Source organism: Lepidothrix coronata, unplaced genomic scaffold (genome assembly GCF_001604755.1).
Source record: "Lepidothrix coronata isolate B3197 unplaced genomic scaffold, Lepidothrix_coronata-1.0 Scaffold128, whole genome shotgun sequence".
Lineage (NCBI taxonomy): Eukaryota > Metazoa > Chordata > Aves > Passeriformes > Pipridae > Lepidothrix > Lepidothrix coronata.
In genome coordinates this window covers 983,769-1,006,484 of record NW_016690308.1, presented here as the reverse complement: position 1 = coordinate 1,006,484, position 22,716 = coordinate 983,769, and the positions used below count along the sequence as shown (strand labels likewise).

General features: G+C 44.3%; 1 protein-coding gene across 1 annotated transcript; it reads left to right on the top strand.

Moving 5' to 3' along the window:
- The first annotated feature begins 302 nt into the window (after window positions 1–302).
- On the top strand, window positions 303–22,293 carry WDR86 (WD repeat domain 86). The gene is made up of 7 exons (XM_017826513.1): window positions 303–403; window positions 760–1,060; window positions 3,794–3,935; window positions 5,448–5,877; window positions 14,629–14,764; window positions 18,781–18,884; window positions 20,742–22,293. The coding sequence occupies exons 2-7, from the start codon at window positions 898–900 to the stop codon at window positions 20,958–20,960; spliced, it is 1,194 nt and encodes a 397-aa protein (XP_017682002.1). The 5' UTR covers window positions 303–403; window positions 760–897; the 3' UTR covers window positions 20,961–22,293.
- Window positions 22,294–22,716: the final 423 nt, after the last annotated feature.

Here is a 22,716-nt window from a genome sequence, read left to right as displayed (position 1 = left end):
CTCCCGCCCCTCCGCTCCCCCGTGACCGAACCGCGGCAGGAGCGGTGATGCCGCTTCCCCCGGGAAGGGGGGTCGGTGCGGGGGGAGGCCGTCCCGGAGGAGCAGGGCTGCCGGGCACCTCCGGATGAGGGGGGCGCGGCAGCACCGAGGAGGCAGCGCGGGCGGGGGGGAGTCGGCTGGAACATGGAGCGGGAGGTAATGGAGGCAGGGCCGGGGCGGGGGGTGAGGGCCCGCCCCGGGGTGGGCTGAGGGGGCACGGCGGGAGCCCTGCCCGCCTCCCCGCGGGGCGGAGGCGGCGGCGGAGGGGGGACCCCGCGCTCGGCCCGGCGGCGGCTCCGGCGCCCCGGCCAGAGGAGGTTCCCCCTCCCCGTAGGGCGAGAGCGGGATCGCCGCGTCCGGGGCGGTGAGTGCCGGGGCGGGGGTGCCGGGGGGCCGTGCGGGAGGGATGGCGGCAGCCCTGGGGCGCTGGGGGGCCGCCTGAGCGTGCCCCGAGTCAACCCTGAGGTCGCTGGAGAAGCAGCAGCCTCGGCGAGGGCACCAGGTAGCGGTACCGCTCGGGATCGATCCCCCCCGAGGGGCTGGACGTGCCTCGGTGCCCATGGAGAGGATACCCCGGCCCGTCTGCCGCCTCAGGGCTTCAGATCCTGCGGGGAAACAGGCTCTCAGTGGCTTTAACACACCCCGAGGAAGCGATGCATCCACGAGGGGATGAAATGATTTAACTTACCCTCCTCATTCCTCCTTTGTGTCCCTGTGTAGGAGTCCGGACTACCCTGCTGATGTTTGGGAGTTGAGGTGATGGCAGAAGTCGGTCGGTGGGACACGGCTGGAGGTCCCGGGGCTGCGGAGCGCCCGTGATCCGACCCCGCGGGCTCGGCCAGCGCCGGGAGCGCCGGGATGGGGAACAGCGGCTCGGCCGTGAAGGTCTGCACGGATCACCAAGGGGGCATCAACTGGCTGAGCCTGAGCCCCGACGGGCAGCGGCTGCTCACGGGCAGCGAGGACGGCACCGCTCGGCTCTGGAGCACCGCCGACAGCCAGTGCCACGGACACTTCCAAGGTACGGGAGCTTCTCTTCTTAGCCCTGGGATCTGAGCCCAAAGCGTGTCACAGGCCACACAGCACGTCCCGGTCGCTTTCAGTCCCTGCAGCCTGCCGGGCAGCCAAAATCATGCTTGTTTTGTTTTGTGGGTTTTTTTTTGGGGGGGGTATTTGTTACAGTTACGTTTAAGCAGAAGCTGTTTCAACCCCAAGCAGGTTACCGGCGCTACTGAAGGCACGGATCCTTTTATCTCAGGGTGTGGAATGTAGCAGTCATTTAAGTTTTGTCTCTTTCTGGGAGCTCTCTGTTTTACACCCTGAAGAAATATGGACTTTTTGTTGTTCACTCTCTCTTTTTTTTTTTATTTTTTTGTCCTTTTAATCATCTCATTTTCCAGACAGTCTTTATTTAGAACCTCTTGACCCAGAAGTCTGGAAAGAAACCTTACTAAATAGATTATTCTCCCCCTCCCCCCAGTTGACACACAGAAATGTTAATTGCTGGGTTTCTTTTTAATTGAAATTTTTTTGCATCTTAAACAAAATTTATTACCCTTAGACTAGCATATCAACAATTAAAAAGAAAAGAAAAACTCTGTGGAAAGTACAGTCATGCAGGAGTCAGATGTACACTGAAGATGTTTGTTTTCTCACTCGTGTTCTTTTAGTACAGAAAAAAATAAAGCTGTTAAGTTTGGAATTTCTGATTGTTTTTGCTGTGATTTTCTTGTTGTTTGTTTGCTTGGTTCCTTGTTTTTCACTATGGAGTATTGTCTTTTTCCCCACATCCTGCCATGGTTCTAACTTCTGGAAAACTCGCTGCATTTGATTTAGGCTTAGAAATCCTTTTTAACCACTAATTAGCTTTTAACTAGAAAGAGAAATGTATTGGATAATGTTCATTATTATGGAATCTGGCCTATGTGCTGCCAGTGTTTGGGGTAAACTCTAAAGAAGGTTGGCTGGGTGGTTTGTGAACTGTTGTTTGAATCAGATAATTGTATGTATTTTATATTTGTGCACACACACAGTTGATGAGTAAATTTGCATTTTACAAGCTATAATTACTGATAAACCTGTGTCTATCACACAATTTCAAGCTCCACCACAGCACAACCAACAGACATGTGTGGTGGCTGCTCTTGGCCAGACCAGCACCAGACCTTGTCTGCCACAGGGGGTTTTGGCATCCTCTGTGTGGGTCGAGTATTACTGAGTTAAAATCTGACTGGCAGACTTTAGTGCAGTAACCAAGATGCTTTTTTGATCTCAGAGCAGGATTACATGATGCTGTGAGAAAAAAAAATCCAGTGGTTGAAACCTGTCCCATTTAGGCTGCTTTGCAAAAAGTTTCACAACTATGAGTATAGTTTTGCTTATAGCCCTGGTGATCTGTTTAATTTTTGGCATCTGATGAATTTGCTGTAGCGGAAACCAGCCACATGTTTCTAACGTGGATTCTGGTCTGCTTTTGAACTACAACAAGGCTTTTCAACTACAGCAGTTGTAGTGAAATCTGCTTTTCACAGTCAGTGAAACTGTTTTACTGGGCAGTCTGCTTTCCCTTTTTTTTTTTTTTACCATCTCTTTATTTTACAACATGATTCTGTTTTTCTAATACCTTTGTCCGTCTGTCTCTCTTTAAGCACATTTGTCCTTCTTAGATTGTTTTTTCTTTTTTTCCTCAAAGAACACTATTTAAATCACAGTAGGGCCCACCAGCTTCAACCATAACTATCACTTTTGTGATAGTGACTTAGGAGGAAGCAGTTTTGGTCCTAAAAGTTATAGTCTAAATGTTAGAATAGAAGAATGCAAAGTAATACCAGCAGAGTGATTAGATAGGTGACAGCAATTTCACACAAGAGATCTTGAGCAAAGCTGGGACTTGAATCCTGAGGTGATTTTCAAATGCAGTGCATTTAATGTTACAATAGAAAAATGGCACGTCTTGCTAAGCAACAACAAAAGCTTGAGGTTGTAATATTGATTCCTCTTTGCTTGCATTACCCTGTTTGTCAGCATGACATCTTTAGAACAGTGCTTATGTCTGTTTTTATTGTAACTGCAGAATCCCAGTGTACTCAGAATATTTTATAAACAACTGTGCTCTTATTCTGTCTTTCTGTGTCATTTCCTTAAAGGTATACTGATACTTTGAAAAGTTTGGGGTTTATTCATGTTATTAGTCATGATGGGGAAAGTATTGGCTAACTATTTAGCAGACATATATTTTTGCTTGCTTTTCATTCTGCCTGGACAATGAAACTAAACTTGCTGGTAAGTCTCATGTTGCTTCCTTTTTTCAGAGTTTCATGCTTTAATTTTTGGCTGTTTGTATCCTGAAAATCAATGGGCTGGGTTTTTTACCCCTTATTTCACAAGAAGAAAGCAAAAGCATTTCTTTATTAAAAAAAATAAGCCAATTTTTTATTGGTTTTAAACTTCATTAGTCTGAGTTTTTTTATTGATATTAGTTTAGCTCATTATGTTTCTGTAATGCTGCTTGATTGGTGGAACTGTACTGTTTTACTCTTTCACTTAATCCTGATTTCAGTGCATTTTTCTGCTGTTGCTTGAAATATTTTTGTTTTATAGAAATCCTCAAGTGTGAAGAACATGGTGGCGCATCCAAAACCGGAGTTTCATTCCTTTGTTTGTTTTATTTTTCTTGTAGTCGAGGTGAAGGGCTCTACTAGTCAGTCCTGCTCGCGTGCAGAGTGACCAGATTTATTTCCTTTGTTATTCCCAGGACACGAAAGTTACATCACCTTTTGCCACTTGGAAAACGAGGCTGCCTTCACATGCAGTGCGGATCACACCATTCGGAAGTGGGATGTGCTGACGGGCCAGTGCCTGGCCATTTACCGAGGCCACACGTCGATTGTGAACAGGTCGGTTCCCTGGAGCTCGCCCCTTGCGTCCCTGTAATCTGTTATCACACCTATATTGTCATTTTGCTGCCGTTCTCCATTTACTTCACTAATAAAACGGGTTGTGTGAACCTTTGAGTTCGTGCTACGTGTGTTCTGTGCTGCAGTGATTAGTTTTCCTAACAGCAGTGCTGACACGGACATACACAGCAGATAGGAGAGAAATGAAAGGCAAACAGCAGGGGGATTGGATCCAGGGCTAGGAATGAAATTCCAGAAGAAATTATCCAATTGATAACAGATGCTTCTGATAAATAGATTTTAAAAACATTGTGTCAAGTCTTTGTGTTGGCAAGAGGGATAAAGTCGGGGCTTTTTCTTTTATTACTGTTTGTGCAAATTAAGTTTAATATGAAACTATTAAATTAATTGTGGGTGGCTGATTGGCCTGTCTATTTAAAGTGCCTCTTAATAGTTGGACTGGATTTAATTAATGGCAAATAGAGCAGTAAAAGATTGGTATTTTTTTAACATTTCTTTTCTGGTGGGTGAGTGGGTTTTTTTTGTTCCTTGCTAAACTCAAAACACATATGATGTGTAGCAAGATTCTGTAAATAGTTAGGAAGGCTGGCTCTGTGTTTTGGCACTGGCCTGATTTTTGCTTGAATCAGCAAATGGGAAATGTGTTCCCTATTCATATGACTTTGTTGCCTGTTTGAAAGGTTCCAGAGGACCAAACTCAGCTGACAAAGAAGGCAGGTTATGGATGTTCCCTGTCTCTGGTTTGGAAATATGAACTCTAGAGATTTTTCTGTTATTATATGTTTGTGCTGCTACAACTCAGTGTTTTGGAGGCCCAGCAAGTTGAATTCCTGAGCTGTAATCTCTGATTTGCTCTTTAATTATGTAATAAATGGGATACTCTTTCTTTACCTTTTTTGAGATCCTGAGCTAAATGAAATTAGGGGTATATTTTTTTTCTTGCGCTCTCTTTATTAGGTGATGGAAAGGTGGTTATCTTTGCACATGGTCAGTTGCAATTCAGGTTCCTGGAATGTTTTTTTCGGTGTTTTGGTTTTTTTTCTGTTTTTACTTCCAAGCTATTGTCATAGGTTTGTTTATAAATAATTTTTTTATAAAGGAAGACTAAAGAGTAATTGCCAAGAATGAGTTATTAAAAAAAAAAAAAAAAACGAAACCAAACAACACATCAAACTTGTAGCTAGTATGTGTAACTTATGAAAGTTCATAATCCCTGCTGGAAGGAATTTTACCAAAACACAAATGCCCAAAGTTATAATGCTATAGTGTAAAAATATAAGTAGCAATATATGTACCTGAATAAGGGGTCTCAGTTTTAAAATGAGAAACAGAGAAGTGTCCAGTTTCTAAAACCACTGAATTGGGGTTATATATGTGGTGTTCATGCTACTCTTTCATGCTTCAGGGTGCTTGGCATTGAAATTGTGACAAAAGATGGTTATATAAAAAGAATGATGCTGTTCATGCACAAAACCTTTTATTTTTTTGCAGGATCCTGGTTGCCAAAGACTATCTCTTCAGCGGCTCCTACGACAGGACGGCCCGCTGCTGGAGCGTGGACAAGGAGAAACAAATCCAGGAATTCCGGGGCCATCGGAACTGTGTCCTGACTCTAGCTCACTATTCCTCCAGGGATGTTCTCGAGGAAGAGGAGGAGGAAGAGGAGGAGGAGAGGGTGAGCAGAGACCTGCTGGTGACAGGGAGCACCGACTGCACTGTGAAGGTCTGGTGGGTGTCCAGCGGGCGCTGCTACCAGACCCTGCTGGGACACACCGGGGCCGTCCTGTGCCTTATACTTGACGCACCAAACAGGGAGCTGTTCTCTGGCAGCACGGATTACACCATTCGGACCTGGAATATTGTCACTGGTGAGCAGCTCAAAGTGTTCAAAGAGCACCAAGGATCAGTAATCTGCCTGGAGGTAAGAGCTCTCTGCAAGAGCCTTTGGAAAGGGGTGTCCATGTCTTAACTCATGTGGGTCTCCGTTGTCTTCTCATAAAGAAGCTCTTCCAAGACAGGTTATAAATGGTAAGGTTAAATATTCATGTAATAGCAAAATAATAGCGCTCTCTGATCTTGAGACAAATCCTCCTTCCTAAAAGACTTTCTGATCTCTTGGCTTCTAGTGGCTGTCCTGGTCTAACTTCTAGCTCAGTATCTGTTTAAATCCTCCTAGGTCTTGGAACTCATGAGTAGGTTTTCTGGGTGCAGTGTTCATCTGAGTAGGATCACCACACTCTGAAGAAAATTACCTGATCAAGTAAACAGTCATGGGGTCCGATAACTTAAAAAGAGGAGGGGGAAAAAATTCAGAGTAAACCTGAAAACTTATAAAAAACAAACAATCCAAAACCCAACACAAAGTTATGGGCAAAAGATAATAGGAAGCATAAAGGTGAAAGAAATCCTACGTTAAAAGCCACACAGACATAATTTGAGAAAAGAAAGGGAGAAAGAGATGGCCAAGACAAGAAAATGGGCAAGGAAAACGGAAAAGAGAAGTAGAGCATGGGGAAGACAAATCAGGAAATGATGAAGGAAAGAGGGGAAAAAATGCAATGTGATCTGAAAAACCATACTCTGTTTTCCTGTTTGCAGTATTTTTCAGGTGAATGCTGCCAGATTTGTTAATGATGCAGGGAAGAGGAGGAGGTTAGGCAGATGAAGCAGAATGGGAACTATCGCACAAGCACTTACCCTGTGCGCTCATTATCCACCAGAAAATGCTCATAGTGTATTTAAAGAGAGTATAGGATGGTCTGTAACTTAGTTTCAGGTCAGCATAAATGTTCATAAATGTGTGTGTCTGACTGAAGTTAATGACAGCAGTTTTTCTTGCTGCTCTCCTTGTTTGTGTTTGTTGTCCTTAAGTGTTTTTCCTTTACAGAGGCTACAGGATGTATTTTTTTATAGCTGTTTAATAAATGTTGCCTTTGTTTCTAGAGAAGGTAGTCACAGCTGACACTAGCAGAGTACAAACCTGAGAGTACCAAAGGAATACTGGTTTTCTTCAGCTTTAGAAAGGGAAAAAAACCCCACAGAAAATCATGTTGCCCTGGAGTAATGTTTGTCTCGCTTGGGTAAATTCTCGGTGTTAAAGCTTGTTTTTATGATATTGTGGTAACGTATTTGAAGGATGCTGAAGTAAATCCGTGGCTGTTCTTAGTGTCATGCTATGTTTTGTTGTTTAATTGTAGCCCTTCTCCAAGGCACAGATTGGCAACAACAGAGCTTGCTTTAATTTAATTGGGTTCTTGCTAAAATTGTTACACAAAACTGGCTTGACCCTCTCCCAGAAGCCTGGGAAATTCAATTACGCTCTTTGAGTGCTCAGGAATGAGCAATGCTTCTCTGCTTGTGAGCACAGAATTAAACAATGGTTTTAAACAAACAGAACTTCTTGCAGGGGAGAAGAAAAGCAAAACCAATACATCTATTTGGAAAACCTGAACAATTCAGAGTACACAAGACTGCTGCTGCCAAGACCGTGTTGGCAACAGTCCTGGCCAAATCCTCTTCTAGCTGTGAGTAACTGGTAGCCCCTCACTTCTCTCATCACCAGCTGGTGTTTGAGGCTGGGAGAGTCCAGCTGAGGTACATATAGGCCCCCACAGAGAGCATTTAGTGTCTAGGCCTCTCAAACTTATCCCAGCTTAAGCAGTCACTGCACTGCTGTGGAATAGCTTTAGGCTGTTGATCTTTCCTAATTCCTCCCTCTGCCTAACTGGGTTCAACACTGTCCCTTCTGTTCCACTTGGCAGCCTCTCAGCACAGCCCACATGGTATTTTCATTCTTTTAGGAAGGGGTCAATCACCAGAATCCATACAAAGATGTTACAACAGAAAGGAAACTTCCTGAAAAGAGGTGTTTATTTTTTTTATTATTTTTTATTTCTTCTCAAAAAGCTCTTGGAGCCCTTTTTGCCACGGACATCTTAGTGGAAGTGTTGTAATCTGTGGCAGTGAGTTGGGATGGTATTTTTCAAACTCCAAGTCAGGAAGGACTTGGAGGTAGTTGTGAGTTGCTCACAGTAGCCAGCAGACAGTTTTAATTGTTGACAGCAATTAATTTTCTTCAGGGCAGAAGTGAGCTATTAATTACAGCAGATTTTCACTCCCCTGTCCTGGAGGAGCTGAACTGGTACCAGGAATTAAAGGCATTTACCTGTTCTCTGGGTGGTATAGTGCTTGTGTGGGGAAAATAAAGGAAAAGAAAAAATAAAGACTTATTTTCATTTTATTTATTCAAATAAAGATCCCTAAGGGAGGATGACCTTTCAAAAAGTTTGAGAAATGCTCAGTATGATCTTTCATCCTGGACACAGATCAGGAAAAATTTGGATACTGAGACCATATTTTCCCCAACTTTAGAAAGCTGTTATTAATGGGAATGCCCTGGGATGTTCTGAACTGCTGCAAATTAGGTCCAGCCTGTTCCAGTCCTCTCCCATTACTTTCCAGTAAATACCAATAGTGTTGCTGTAGCAGTGAATGGAAACTCCTGGAGCTTCTTGAAGGAGTTTTCTGGGTGGATAGCCATAAAGCACACCCATGTTATCCACCTTGTTTCCTGCAGAGCTGGATTGTGGAAGGCAGAGGGCTGATGCCACAGGCATGTTTGGATTTTGAACGCTCCCCAGTTGCTCTGAGATCCTTTAGGTGTTGTTGCTGGCTAGTGTAAGTTAGGGGAGCCTGGGAACAACTCTAATCTGGCATGGCAGAAAAGAAAAGCATTGGTGAGCTTTAGGCTTTCCCTTTTCCCCTGTCCTTGGTGGTTCTGGACAGGGGAATGAAGAGAGTGAGTTGTTCATATTCCCCAGGGCTGGTGCTGCTGTCCCAGCTGGGGTCAGTCTGTTGAAGGTGAGTTACCAACCAAACTGACTGTGGGTGTTCTGCTGCCAAAGGAGCTCTGCTGCAGGTACCAGCTTGTTCTAACACCGCTTTTCTCTTCCTTCCACTATTTAAATTGGACCGAGAGGGAAAGTCTCCTGGCAAAACCTATCTGCAGTGGGAACTGTGTCCATGGAAGGTGCTTTGGCAGCATTGATTACTTGATTTTCACAGTCAGGCAAGGTAACTCACGGTGGAGCAGCCAGAACTCTTCACTCTCTTCCTCCTGCAGTGTGTTGATCACTTGGCAGATGAAGTACAGCAGCTGTTCTGAGTGCTCCCTCTTCATGTAGGAGCCAATAATGAAATTTTATAGGAAGTGATGGGGAAAAAGCAAGGGTGGGCTGAGTGTAATCACAGCTCATGCTCGTCCTTCCACTTAAAAATTTCAGGCCTGGCTAAAGACCAGTATTTGCAATTAATAATCAAACACGCCTTTTCATTAATGTGACTGCCCACAGAAGGCTGTATAACCCTGATTTAAATATTTACTTGTGTATGTTTTCCTAAATGCCTCGGAAGTAGCTTTGCAAACTGTTTACAAGGATTGCTTTGTCCTTCGCTGATTGTTCTGCCTCTGAGTATTTATCAAAATTTTGCTGCCAAAAGCTGGCAGAGAGAAATGTTCCAGCTTGGAATTTAGCTTGGATCCTACAGCAAACATTCTTACAGGGAAACTTCTTTTTGAAGAACATGAACATGAGTGGGCAAGGACTTGCTTCTGGTTTTCCCGCAAAAGATCCTTTGTTTGGACCATTCCCTTCAATTGCCTTTTAAAGCTGACTAGAAGAAAAGAATGCTTTGAACAAAGCCACTGCCTGGACTCTGTTTATGTTGTGATCACGGGGACAGAAATGTTGTCTTGCCACATCACTTAAATTAAGTGCACACATTTTTTGTAATCTGTGGTTGCATTTGTTGCATCAGAGGATGAAGATGTGAGTTAGAGGAATGTGAATGTGTACAACACCTGTAGAAACTAAACATGTTTCTAGGGCCATTGCTTTGCACTGCAGTAAAAAAGGCTGAAAAATGTTCTCTAACAGCCAGACCAGAGAGCTCGTTCTAGATGGATTCTCAGGAAAAAAAAACAATTTCATGCCCACAGGGAGTTTGTTTGCTCGTTCAAATGAATGTGGTTTGAATGGGATCCTGAAAGTCTTAACTCGGCCGAAGCTTACATAGTTGTAACTGGAGATTGGTCCAAGTTGGTGATTTTTAGCTTAGAAGTGGCTGTGAATAGGAGACCCAGCTGGCAGATTGTAGGAACACTGACCTCCATGAGGAGAACAAGCTGGTGGTGGGACACGTTGCTGCTGATGTGAACTTATCCTGAAGTTCCTGGGGTCAAGTCTGAGTGTAGTGACCTTCAGAAAGAGGATGTGCCCAAATCTCCCTGGGGAGCCAATTGCCTCTCCTTGGCTGAGGATTAAATTGTTGCTTACAGCAAAGGTTAATTGAGATGGCGAAGTCCATTCCTATAAGGTCGAAATACCTGTTAAACAGCTCTTTGCAGATATTTTTGGCATTCTTACTGGTAAAAATTGTCTTAAGCTGCTGCATATATTCAGTTCATCTGAGCTTGTGGAGCAGTAGGGTTGTGATTGTCATGGGAGACCAACCCTGGATATGATAATCTTTTTTTTTAATTAAAATTCTGGTGTGTTTGGGGGATACAACCATTTCTTATTAATGAAATCTGTAACTACTTCAGCATTTACAGCTAGAATGTTGCTACTGCTATTACTTTACCACTCACAAGCAATCTGACTGAACATCTCCAATACTTTGGTCTGAGAATTAAGACAAATTTGCTCCATTCATGTGTCTCAGTGTTTCATCAGGTTCAAAGCAAAATGTCTCAGAGTGATGAGAAAAATTAGCAGTCCAGAATTACAAATATCAATGCAGTGATTTTTTTTTTCTGCTTTAGAACTGGGCATCTGACTGTCACCAGGTTTTAAATTTTTGGAAGCTACTTGGGTTTGAAATGTCCACTCAGCCCATTCGTATCTGAGCTGCAAATCTGTTCTGTGCTGACCACTCTGCCGCAGGTGCCCTTGCCTGGCCATGCTTTTCCATGTCAGGAGCTTTGTTGGGGAGTTAGTCAAAGTGAACAAAGTGCTCGAAAGCCAGCCAAGGAAAATACAGCTTTGGAAACATCACTGCTTCTCCAGGCAGTCGCAGGTTGGAATATTGTAACCATTTCTACTGATCACATTTAAACCATAGAGGGTGGGGCCAGCTTGTAAGTGCTTTGGCTACGGAAAGAGTTGAGTGACGATTATTAATGTGATTAAATACAGATATCTGAAGTGTTGTAGCTTAGGCTGGAGTTGTAAGCTAGGCACACCTTTAGTCAAGTGAAGGAGGAGTGATCTCGCCTAAATTGATTTGGCTACAGCTGAGGAGGTTGTCCTTGTTGAGGGAAGAAATAGTGAGTTTTAAGGTGTGGTCTGTTTCGGATGTGCTTCAGGGTGACATGAATTGTGCCCCAGACTGCAGGGACTGTAAAGGTCTATCTTAGCTGCACAGATCTGCACCAATTTAGATGAGATTATGCCTTTCACATCACTTTAGGCAGATCTGATTTGCAGCTTCAGCCTGAGCTGATGGCTCTTGATGGCTTTCTCCACTAATAGCCATTTCGTGCTCTGTTTTATAAAAATACCCTGGAAATGAGAGGCTGTGTGACAGTCAGAGCCTGCACTGGGTTTTGCTGTTGGCTGTGCTGCAGGCTCAGTCTGTGGCATGTGGTAGATTGTTTAACCTGTTAATGTTTCTCTTTCCATGCAAGGCTGAGAATCTCTTGCTGCTGTGCTCACCTGCTTGAACTGGTGAGGGGGAGGAAGGTGCATAGATGTGTATAATGGGGCAGCCTGGGTAGCAGAGAGGCTTTGAATGAAGATGGTTGGTGTGCTGGCCATCTCACCAGATCCCTGGCTGGGCATCAGAAAGCCAACCACGTCTTGGGTTGCATCAACAGCAGCAGGTCGAGGAGGGGATTCTCCCCCTCTGCTCTGCTCTCGTGAGAGCCACCTGGAGTGCTGCATCCAGCTCTGGGGTCTCCAACATAGGAAGGATGTGGACCTGTTGGAGGGGTTCCAGAGGAGGCCATGAAGATGCTCAGAGGGCTGGAGCATCTCTGCTATGAAGACAAGCAGAGAGAATTGGGGTTGTTCAGCCTGGAGAAGGGGGGGGCTTTGGGGAGACCTTATAGCACCTTCCAGTGCCTAAAGGGGCTTCAAGAGAGCTGGAGAGGGGCTTCTTACAAGGGTATGGAGTGGTGGGACAAGGGGCAGTGGCTTTAAACTAAAAGAAAATAGGTTTAGTTTAGATATTAGGAAGAAATTCTTTCCAGTGAGAGTGGTGAGGCACTGGCACAGGTTGTCCACTTCCATCCCTGGAAGTGTTCAAGGCCAGGTTGGATGGCTCTCTGAGCAACCTGGTCTAGTGGAAGGTGTTCCTGCCCATGGAAGGAGGATTGGAACTAGGTGATCTTTTAGGTCCCTTCCAACCCAAACCATTCTATGATTCTAAGGCTCTTACAATTCTGGTGCTATAAATTATCTAAGTAAGCCCACATCATTTGATACGTTTTATATCTAGCAAATTAGCAAATCTAGGCAAGTTGCAGCTCTTTTGTTTCACTTTGGCATTCATACACCCACTTAAATGTAGAAACAAAGCAGCATAACCTAATGTACTGTTAATGCAGAGTGGCATTTACCTGCAGGAAGTTATAATTTAGTAATTTAGTGTTTTCCCTTGTTCAGTGGGTGGGTTGATGCTGCTAGTAAGATGTTAAAAAAAAAAAAAGTGCAAAGACTTGACCAAGAACCACACAGCAGGATCTCAACACAAAGAATCCTCTTCCATTTAGCAGGTGCAGCATGAAAATCTCTTCATGCCCATTCGGGCCGAGCTTAGAATTTAAAAATCAGGTTACCTTCCTCAGGCTGAGTGGCTCTTGGTTTTTGTTAGTGCTGCTGGCCATTCGTTCTCTTTCCTCACTGAGATACAACATTAATGCTGTTGTTAAAACAGCTTGAAAGTAATTGGAAGTGACATTTCAAAGTACTGCTGGCCTTTAACAGTGGGTTGTGTTTCACAAGCTCCTGGCATTTAGCTAAGAATTCTGTTCCGTGGGTCAGGTTCTGCTGGTAGGAAGTGTGGCATTCCCTGCTTGGGCTGGACTGGTGGGAGCTGTGACCAGCTCTTGCTCTGCCTGCATATGTTTCTTGTGCGGGTTAGCACAGTTTCATCACTGTAGTGCTTTGTATCTTAAAATACCTTTTGTTTCATGTAGCACAGCACAGAGTTGTTCTGTACAAAGCTCATTTATGATGCCTTTTGGGAACAGGGTCATTCCTTTTTGGATTGGGAGTGGAGATGGAAGAGCATGAAAATCATTCCAGCCTTACAGATATGGAGCATGCAAAGAGTGGGGACTGAAGGTTTATAATTTTTTGGGGTGGCAGAATAACCAGACCCTTAGAAGTGCCCTAAGAGCAAGACCCAGGACAAGTGGGTTTGTCATTTGTTGTGCACTTGGTTTCCTGGAAATACCTGGGAAGTGTCAGGGGTTAGTGCACTGCTGGTCATCTGAACCTTCTGATATATGTGTCTGGGGGACAAATGAGGTATCATTACTCCTTATGCAAATTCCATCTTGTCATGGTTTGAGTTCCACTACACATCTCTTGAGGGAGGGTGGGTGAGGGTTCTCCCTGCAGTCTCTCCATCTCTTTGATACAGAGGTTGCTGCAAGTCCATGAAACTTGGAGGAGTGTGCAGTCAGAGCTCTACATAACAATGGCTGTGAAAACCCTTAGTTTGATTTCATTAGGCAGACAGAGGATGCCAGATTTTTCTCTGCAACTGTGGAGTTTTTCCTTGGTGAGCTTCCAGGCTTTATACAGTTTGTTTACTGTGTACTGGTTGGTTTTATAGTCTTGCACAGGTTAGTTATTTTCTCTCTGTCTCAGTTCCCCAACCACAGTCCTTCCTTTTGTCATTCTCCATCATGGAATAAAACCCACCCTCTCCACCAGTGAGTTCTCACAGGGTACAGGATGACTGGTGGAATGAGGCAGCAATCTTCTTTGGGATTTACAGTCAGAATTACTTTAAATACACAGCAGAAGAAATCTGATTGAAGATGTTTAAAAGTCTGTGTAAAGGGTGGTTAATTATTTCATCATTCAATAACACAGTCTAAAAAGACTTGTGTAAATGAACATACAGAACAGCTTCAAGGAGGAGTTAGCGTTTCCAAATGCTAACCTTGTGCAGTATGATCCTACTAAATATAAACCCTGGTTTATGGTGTGTAGGATTTTAATTTTAATGTACCATTTTTCTGTTACTCAGAATTGTTCTGAAATTTCTGTTGTAATTAAAACTTACAATCCGATAAGAGTTCCTGTCAAATATGCTTTGCAGAAGCTACGCTGCTGGGGTTTTTTTTGAGGCTGTAATAATGTAGCTAATTATGGAAGCAGGGTTAGCATTGTTAAGCTCACTGGAATCCTGCCTGCTTGCGCCAGGAGATGGGCTAAGTTTTTATGTTCTGAAAGCTGTGAGCTGTTTTTAAGGCCCAGAAGTGAATGGGAGATGCAGTTGTGAAGAACACAAGGTTGGTTTGCTCACCATCCCTCTGTTTCAAGGTGCAGCCGTTGCTGTCGAGTTGGAAGCTGACTTTGGATGAATCACTTCAGTGCAGTTCTCTTGGGAACCTGCCTGAGGGACCATTGCTGATGTCTTCTTCTCTTCCCTTCAGCTGGTGAACCGGCACTTGTACTCGGGGAGCGCGGACAGGACAGTGAAGTGCTGGTTAGTTGACACTGGGGAGCGAATCCAAACGTACAAGGCTCACAAACACAGCGTTAGCACTTTGAAATACCACGCTGGGATCTGTAAGTTGCCTTCCCTCTGTTCAGCACCCCCCTGTCTCCTTTTCGGTGTTTCTCTTTGATCGAAGGTTGTTAATGGAGAGTAATTCTGAAGCCTTGTGAAATTGTCACTTTTTTTTCAACTCCAGCATGTTTATGTTCAGTATCGAACTTTGCTGCACCGCTCGTTGTGGGAAGCTTGGATCTTCCCTCCATTTTCCACCTCTCTCTTCTCAAAAGTGAAGAGGCAGTTTCTTAAAGAGAAGTGGCTTAAATCCTGAGCTGTCTGGGGGTTGTTTGTGTAGCCATGCTTTGACCTCACAGGTCTGTCACCTGCTTCTTCTGTGTGCTCGGGGACAGCAGGTGCTGCTGCTGGATACACAGCCCTGTGCTTGCCTCTGCTGCCTTGTAGGTACTGTGCAAGGGACTGTCCTAAACCAGAATCTCAGATGCTCACTGCTTCTTTCTAACAGTTGGGCTTCCTGTTCAGACTCTATCTCCTTTTCCACAAGGTCTTTTCCTCTTACCTGTCATGGTTTGTGTATTTGTTCCCCAAACCACTTTTCTGAAGTAGCCAAGCAGTGCTTGCCTTACTAATGTTCTCAGCTCCACTGCTTTCAGTCCTCCTCCACTGTTTTAGTCCTCCTAATAGTGGTTTCTGTACATAAGTGCCTATTGCTGACTTAATGGTTTATTCTGACCATCAGATTTCCCTCTTTAAATCCTCTGTGCTGGCTTTCCTTCTGCATGTCACCTCTCCATTTCTGGTTTTGGGTTGCACGACAGCACCTCTGTTCTTATCAGTGAAGCTCTCTCTGTGTCATCCTGGTCTTACCATGCCACTGTTGTTAGACCTGAGGTTCCTTCATTTGCTTCCCAAAAACAAGAACTTCTCTCCTTTAGGGGTGGCCATGGCTGTCTTAAGCTAATCTAGACCTTCAAAACACTTTGCTGGTTTTGGTTTCTGTACTTCAGCTATGAAGTGAACATACAACACTGACTGAGTGGTTGCTATCTGGGCCTCGATCTGTCTTTTGGCAGAACGTCAGTGTGATGGTGATAACTGGCTGACAGATGCAAGATGGTGCATGTTAGCAGAGAGTTGTACCTGCACTTGTCTAGCACCACACTTGCCATGGCTGGCTGACTACATTTATAACCCAGTAACTGAATTGATTTCTAAATTGTGTTTGGAAACTTAACACGTAACCAAGCCCAGAGGTAGAATTTTATTTCGGTCAGGAAACCTTTTTTTGGTCTTCCTTTCAGCATGAGACCCACAGCACTACTTTTCTCCATTAAAATAGTTAATTGTGATTTATGGTTATTTCTGCTCTCCTCACCTACATTGCAAAACTACCCCATTCTCCCCTACCTGCAGATTGTAATTTCTGCTGGTTTCAGCTTATGTTGTTGGCTAAAATGCCAAGGGGAAAGGGTCAAAGCCTAAGCTGCACCCTGAAGTTATTACTGGTCCAAGAACCAGGCAGGAAGCAAAGGAAATGAACCAGAAATTGTAAAATTGTAATCCAGGATGAACACTGGCAGACAAAATATTAATGATTTTGTGAGAGTGTGTGTGTGTGTGTGTGTGTATTTTCCCCCTTTTAATTATAAAGACACAAACCAAAACATTGAATTAATCAAGACTAGCCAAAGGTGAGATAACTGTGCTGAGCTGATGTTGGCCTGATCCAGTGAGGAGTATCCACATCTCTGGGTGGGAGATGGAGACACTGTCTCCTTCATTAATAAGACCTCCAGACCTGCGTTTTTTCAGTTTTGATCCTACTTTTCACACAACCAGTATAGACTTGACCACACCCTAAAGAATAAAGAAAGTTTAGGCTCAAACAAAAGTTTTGTTATCTGATGCCACCCCCATCAGCTCTGCAGCTTTGTCTCTTCCCCCTCATCCTACCACCCTGCCACACACACACACATTATTTTTTTCATAACACTCTTTTTTTCCCCCCCTTAAAATACAGGCAATATTGCTGCATTTAGTCAGACCTGCGAAGAACATCCCGACAGTGTGATAGAAGTGTTCACAGAGTTATTTAAGATCTCATTTTAAATCAAATGCAAAAATACTTACAGTGTCAAACAGGGAGAATTGAATTGTTCCACTTAAAGGGTAGAAAAAATGCCCTGGAAAAACATTAGGAACTTGTTTGAATGCATTAGATGCATTTTAATTCTTGAAAGGGGAAATTTCCCCTTAAAAATTAATTTATATACTATGCTTGCTTGCATTATTGTGCGTTCCCAAGAAGGCTTTATAGTGTACAGGGAGTCCAGACAGATCTGAGAACTAAGATTTAAATCCTCAGAATGTGTTTCCAGTGGCTTTCCTCAGCCTACTTGTATAATTAATAGCATGGTGAACGTTGCAACTGGTTTTCAATCTAATTTACTTAATGATATGTTGATTATTTCTCCCTTACAGTGTGTGCACAGGCCTTTAAAATTTAATGGGGTTTATATCTTTTCATGTTGCAAAAACTCCAGGGGGACGTTTAAAAACTGTTCTCCCTCCCAATGGTCTATGAAATTCAAGTAAAAAACTAAAATTAATTGTTAACTTTTTTGTTGTTGTTTATTTCACAGGTGGTATATATAAATATATCTTTAAACGCTAAATCTGGGGTAGATCAACAGCTCTTCTTTGAATGTCAGAAGTGCAAAGAGACTCCCTAAATCTAGAGTGACAGTTCAAAAGGCATAAAGGGTGCCTGTCAAAAGCAAAAAATCCTGATAGCAACAGCTGAGGTAAACTGACAGCTGCATAGTGAAAACAGCTCTTAATTGGTTCCTACTCTCTGCATGTGTGTAACAGAACTAAGTGATTTCCTTTCACTGGAAAAAAAAGTGCACCTGTACCCTGCTTTACTTCGTTGTTACTCGTTTGCAGAGTGGGACACAGTGGTTTTTTGGGGTTGTGTTGGCAGTTGAATTCATAGTGGCCCATGTAAAATGACATCGGTTTTCCACATCCAGATGTTTCTTGGAGGTGTACCCGGGAGGTTCCCAGCTTCCTGCTGTTTCATTCGAAGTGGGAAAGCTGATGGCAGTTTGTAGCCTGTCCTCCAGTCTTGTTGGAGTCCTGAATTTACTGCCATGATAGTTTTTTTCACCTCTCTTTGTAGATTTGACATCCCCCAAAAGATAAGGAATCTTGGTCTTCGGGCACTTTGGTTTTGTGAAAATCTTTCCATGCTAGTGGCCTTTGCAAAGACATGAAAGGCAGGGAGCTGCGAATATACTGCTTTTTGCTGCTCTGAAATATTTATATCTAGATAAACTTGAGGGGTTTGGGTTAACTGAAGGAAAGTGAGTGTTTGTAAAGGGAGTTTGTGACCTTTAAAGCACAGAAATGGGCTCCTTTTGGGGCATATTGTTAAATACAAAATTTAAATATTCAGCACTGCCTTACAGTTGCTGGATGCAGCAATTCTGGGGATCTGATGTGAAGATCCTGAAGTGCTGAGAAGTCATTCTTTGTACATCTAGTTAAGATCCTCTAAGGAAACCTGATGAACAGACAAAATTCATGGTCATGCCTAATTTATTTACCCGTGCCCTGCCCCTCTTGGAGCAGCAGAGGTGATGGAGATACTGTACTACTGAATGTAAACTCGTAAATAACTGTGGTAAAACAAATGGAAGGCTTAGTGGAAATCCTTAAAGCCAAAGTTGAAATAAATTGCCTGCTTAGGATTACTGAGGCATGTTTAGGCAGGGAAAGAAACATGGCAGAGAGGAGCAGAAATAGATACATGAAGCGTGTGTGGAGTGAAATGCTGGTGTGTGTAGGAACTTCAGGCTTAAGACAGTTCAGTGTTTTGAGAAATACAACTGAAAACAAACACAAAATGAAAATGATCTGAACTGCTTTATCTGAGGAGAGAATCAACCCCCAGAAATGGAATGTCATGCTCCTTTGTGAGCATGTTTCAGGTGCATTTCTGAACTTGCATGAACTGACCTGGCGTTGCTGCTCACGTCTGGCCGTGCTGGGCTGTGTGGTTGTGTTGCAGTGTTCACAGGAAGTGGTGATGCCTGTGCAAGAGCTTTCAATTCCAAGAGTGGAGTCCTGCAGAAGATATTCCGAGGACACAAGTTCATCATCAACTGTATCCAGGTCAGGAAGGGGTTTCTTTGTGCGATTTCTCCCTTCTCGTTGCCTCCTCGTTTGTTTTGTGGGAATTGGTGTGTGGCTGGCTGTTCTGTGTGTCTTGGACTGGATGTTGTCCCAGGATAAGACTTGAATATTCCGTATGCAATTTTAGAAAAGCTTGTTAATAATAAGGATAAGTGAAACCACGGAACGAGTCCCCAGGGACAGCCCTGTGTCTGTGATTGGGGTTTTTTCAGGTCAGGTTAAACAAGGAGCCACAAAAATTGAGACAGATGTAACTGATGCTGTGTGGGGCATGGAATGGACTCCAGCCTCCTGAGACCCTTTCCATTACAAAACACTAATGATAAGTGTTTGCAGTGCTCTAGGAGGAAAAGAAGTTTCTGCCTTATCCAGGCAGGATAATATATACCATCATCCCCAAAACCATCCTGGGACTTGGCATCCCTAAAAAACCTGAGGCAGCTCTGTGATGATATCTGACTCACACTCTGCAAGACAAATGGAGGAGTCTCTGCCACTGTTTTAAAAATTTTCTAAAAGCTCATTAGGTGCCTGAAAACTTGCTTTCATGTTGTCTAGGCGTTTAAAAGGGGAGGAATTAGTTATCCTCGGTGGCCACGCAAAGATCACAGAATCACAGAATGGTTTGGGTTGAAAGGGACCTTAAAGATCATCTCGTTCCAAGAGGGAACACCTAAGGATGCCTTCCACTAGACCAGGTTGCTCCAAGCCCCATCCAGCCTGGTCTTGAACACTTCCAGGGATGGGGTGTCCACTCTGAGAATCTGCATCTCTCTGCATCAGCATCTCAGTGAAAGCTGCCTGCAGGTTGAGGATTTTGATTAACAATGTGAGACATCGTCAGTATTTCTGGGAGGCTGACAGTCCAAAGTAAAAAGAGAGGAGACAAAATTCCTTTTGGTGCTGATCTCAAGCACACAAAGTTGTAACTACGGTTGTCTTTTTGTATTCTTCCAAATTAGCAAGTGGCTGGTTGGTCTTAAATTGCAAACTCCTGGGTACTGAGCAACTGGTTGTGTAGCAGATGGTCACCTGGGGGTGCATTTGGGTGGTAACTGATAGAATCCCTCTGGGCAGCCCTAAGTATTGACAAAGCTTGGCTTTGTATTTTATTTTGTAACTTAATTTCCAACTGTACAAGGCAAAAAATCCTGATAAGAGAGAGGAGTGAGAAGTGGTAGCCTCAATATGATCTTAAGTGTATTAATGAGGGGTGAGGAGGCTGTGGTTGGGTGGTGCTTCATGTAAGCCAGAGTGCTGGTAGGGTGCTCGCTGTCATGACCCACCTCTGGTGACTGAGAGCACCTGTGGTGGACAGACTGATGGTTCATTAATGAAATTAAACCACAGGAGGGAGTGAAGGTCAAATTACTGCAAGTTTGGAAGAACAACAGAGTTTGAAGGAGGACTTGTAACTGTAACTTACTGCAAAGGAAGAAGGGAAGCGAAAAGGAAAGCATTCCTGATCACCCCACTGCCCACTGATGCTGATTTTGGTGCCTCCTTAAGCTCAACATCAAAACCAGGACAGAAATCCCCAGCTACATCCCACTCTGACATCGAGTTTAGCTCCCCATTGCTTTTCTAGTGGGGCTGGGTCATAAATAACTCTTGCTGTTTATATTTTATGGCTCTGTGAAGTAGCTGAGAAATGAGCCCTGACTTGGTAATGTCTCAGCCCACTTCAGCAGCTTTGTGATAATTTATACTGGCTCTTGCCAGGAGCTCAGGCCTTAAGTGTTGGGATCAAGCTGTGTTTGCTCTGATTTCTCATGGTTTGATGGTGCTGATCCTGAGCTGTACAGTTTGGTATTAAGTGTGACCCTGTTGTTCCAGATCCACAATGAGTTGCTCTACACAGCTTCCCATGACGGCACACTAAGGATTTGGGACATCCGGGGAATCTGCAAGAGAAATAAGCGGCGTTTGAAGAAGGAGAGGTCTGTCCAGGGCAGGAGCTCGCAGAAGGGGAGCCTGTCTCGCCTCTTCAACAACAAAGTGGGCTGTATGGTACAGCAGGAGAACGGGGAACATGAGGCTGTTGAACTAATGTGACTGCCCAGAACGGCCTTTCTGTCAGTGACCAAAGCTGAACCTTTTGTTTTCTGCACCACTGTGTCCATGTAAACCAGAACTTGGAAAGAGACGGGAAATGGCTTTGCTTGAACCTCAGCGTCATGAGCCAGGGTTCTCTGTGACTGCCAGAGGGACTCCAGTCAGATCCTGTCACTGCAGATGACTCAGCTGAGCAGGTGTGGGGCCAGGAGGGACGGCAGTGTGGCTCAGGTGTGGTACCTCTGTGTGTGCAATTAGGAACTTCCCTTGTTTCAGTTCCCTCGGGCACAGAAGTGCTGCACATCTCTGCCTGCCCAGTGTCTAATGAGAGATGTTTTCCCCTGTTCCTGTTGCCCACTCACATGGCCCCTGTTCAGCCCAGTGTGGCAGTGGAAGGTGACCTGCAAGTACAGCTACAAATTCCACCTTCACAGCTGACCTTTGTGTCAGTCGTTGGCTGATGAGACCAATGCAGGTTGGTTTGGCTCAGCAGCAGGACTTTAAAGCAGACTGGACACCTCTCTGGGAAGTTGGGAGTAGTAGGACAGAAATTAATTTAATTTCTTTTTTTTTTTTTACAAAACATAAGCCAGAGAACAAGCTAAACCTCAGCCCTTTTGTACCAAGGTCAGCTGTTTGCCAAGACACAGCAGTTCCCCTCCTCCCAACAATCCAGTGGGGTCTTTTTTTTACCTTTTAAAATTTCACACTTCAGCAGAGGAAGCACCAATGACTTCACATGTGTCTTCTGTGAGCTGCCAGGGTTGTGAGCTTCCAGCCACCCATGTACCTTGGGCACAGTTCCTGATGAGCTCCTCTGAAGGGCCTCCTCTTGGCATGGCAGGAGTTGGAAGGTGGTGACTACACCACCTCTGTGGGTAGCCTGGCCCTCTGCTTGGCTGGCTTTACAGGGGGGAAGGTTTTCCTTACATCCACTAGGAATGCCAAATTGTAATTTTCATGGAAGAGGAGAGCAAACCAGGATTTATTGGGTGCTCTGTATGTACTGTCTTTCCTCCTCTCGAGGCTGTGTCTTGCTGGGTTGTTAGTAGCATTGGATAAGCTGTCAAACTCAAGAGAAGGTCTCCCAGTCTTTTTTCAGGTTCATCCCTCTCTGATAACCACTGAGCCATGAATTAACAAGGGTTCTTATATTTTTCTATTTGCAGATATAGCTCTTTGTAGAACCAGTCCAAAAATACCTAACCACATGTTTTTATTTTTATGGCTTTATTTATTCTGTACTACAGCAAGATAAAAATGCTGTATTCTTTTTTTTAGAATGGATTAATAAACATGTGGCATCTACAGACAAGCGATTGTCTAGTTTTTATTTTTGTCTCATTTAGAGGGGGGTTGGCTGGCTGCAGATGCTCAGCAGTCAAGGATGGATGGAATATGGAATATGGGGGAAAAAAACCCAAATATACTTTTGGAAACATTTCTTGCCTTCCCCTCACTGCTGGGGCTGGAATCAGGTGTGTGTGGAGCTGTCCTGCCTCCTTCCAGTCACCAGAGTGCCAGAGCTCAGATCCCCTATCAGGGGAAGGAGTGACCAGCCATAAAACAAAGCAGACACTTAAGGGAAAGCAGGTATGACAGGGGCACATGCCCTGATTCAGCTCTTGCCCTGGTGGCACCAAAGCCCCCCACTCTGACTTGGTCACACTGTGTCAGTGGGTCGGGCTGGTCACCTACCTGCTCACCTCTCCTGCTGAGCAGCTTTGGTGGTTCTTCAGTGGCAGGTTCCTGCATC

Excerpts from the sequence above, each read along its gene's own strand:
- WDR86 (XM_017826513.1), top strand. The coding sequence starts at position 898 with ATGGGGAACAGCGGCTCGGCCGTGAAGGTCTGCACGGATCACCAAGGG. Across the intron at positions 1,061-3,793 it reads GTGCCACGGACACTTCCAAG|GACACGAAAGTTACATCACC; the intron begins GTACGGGAGCTT and ends TGTTATTCCCAG. Across the intron at positions 3,936-5,447 it reads CACACGTCGATTGTGAACAG|GATCCTGGTTGCCAAAGACT; the intron begins GTCGGTTCCCTG and ends ATTTTTTTGCAG.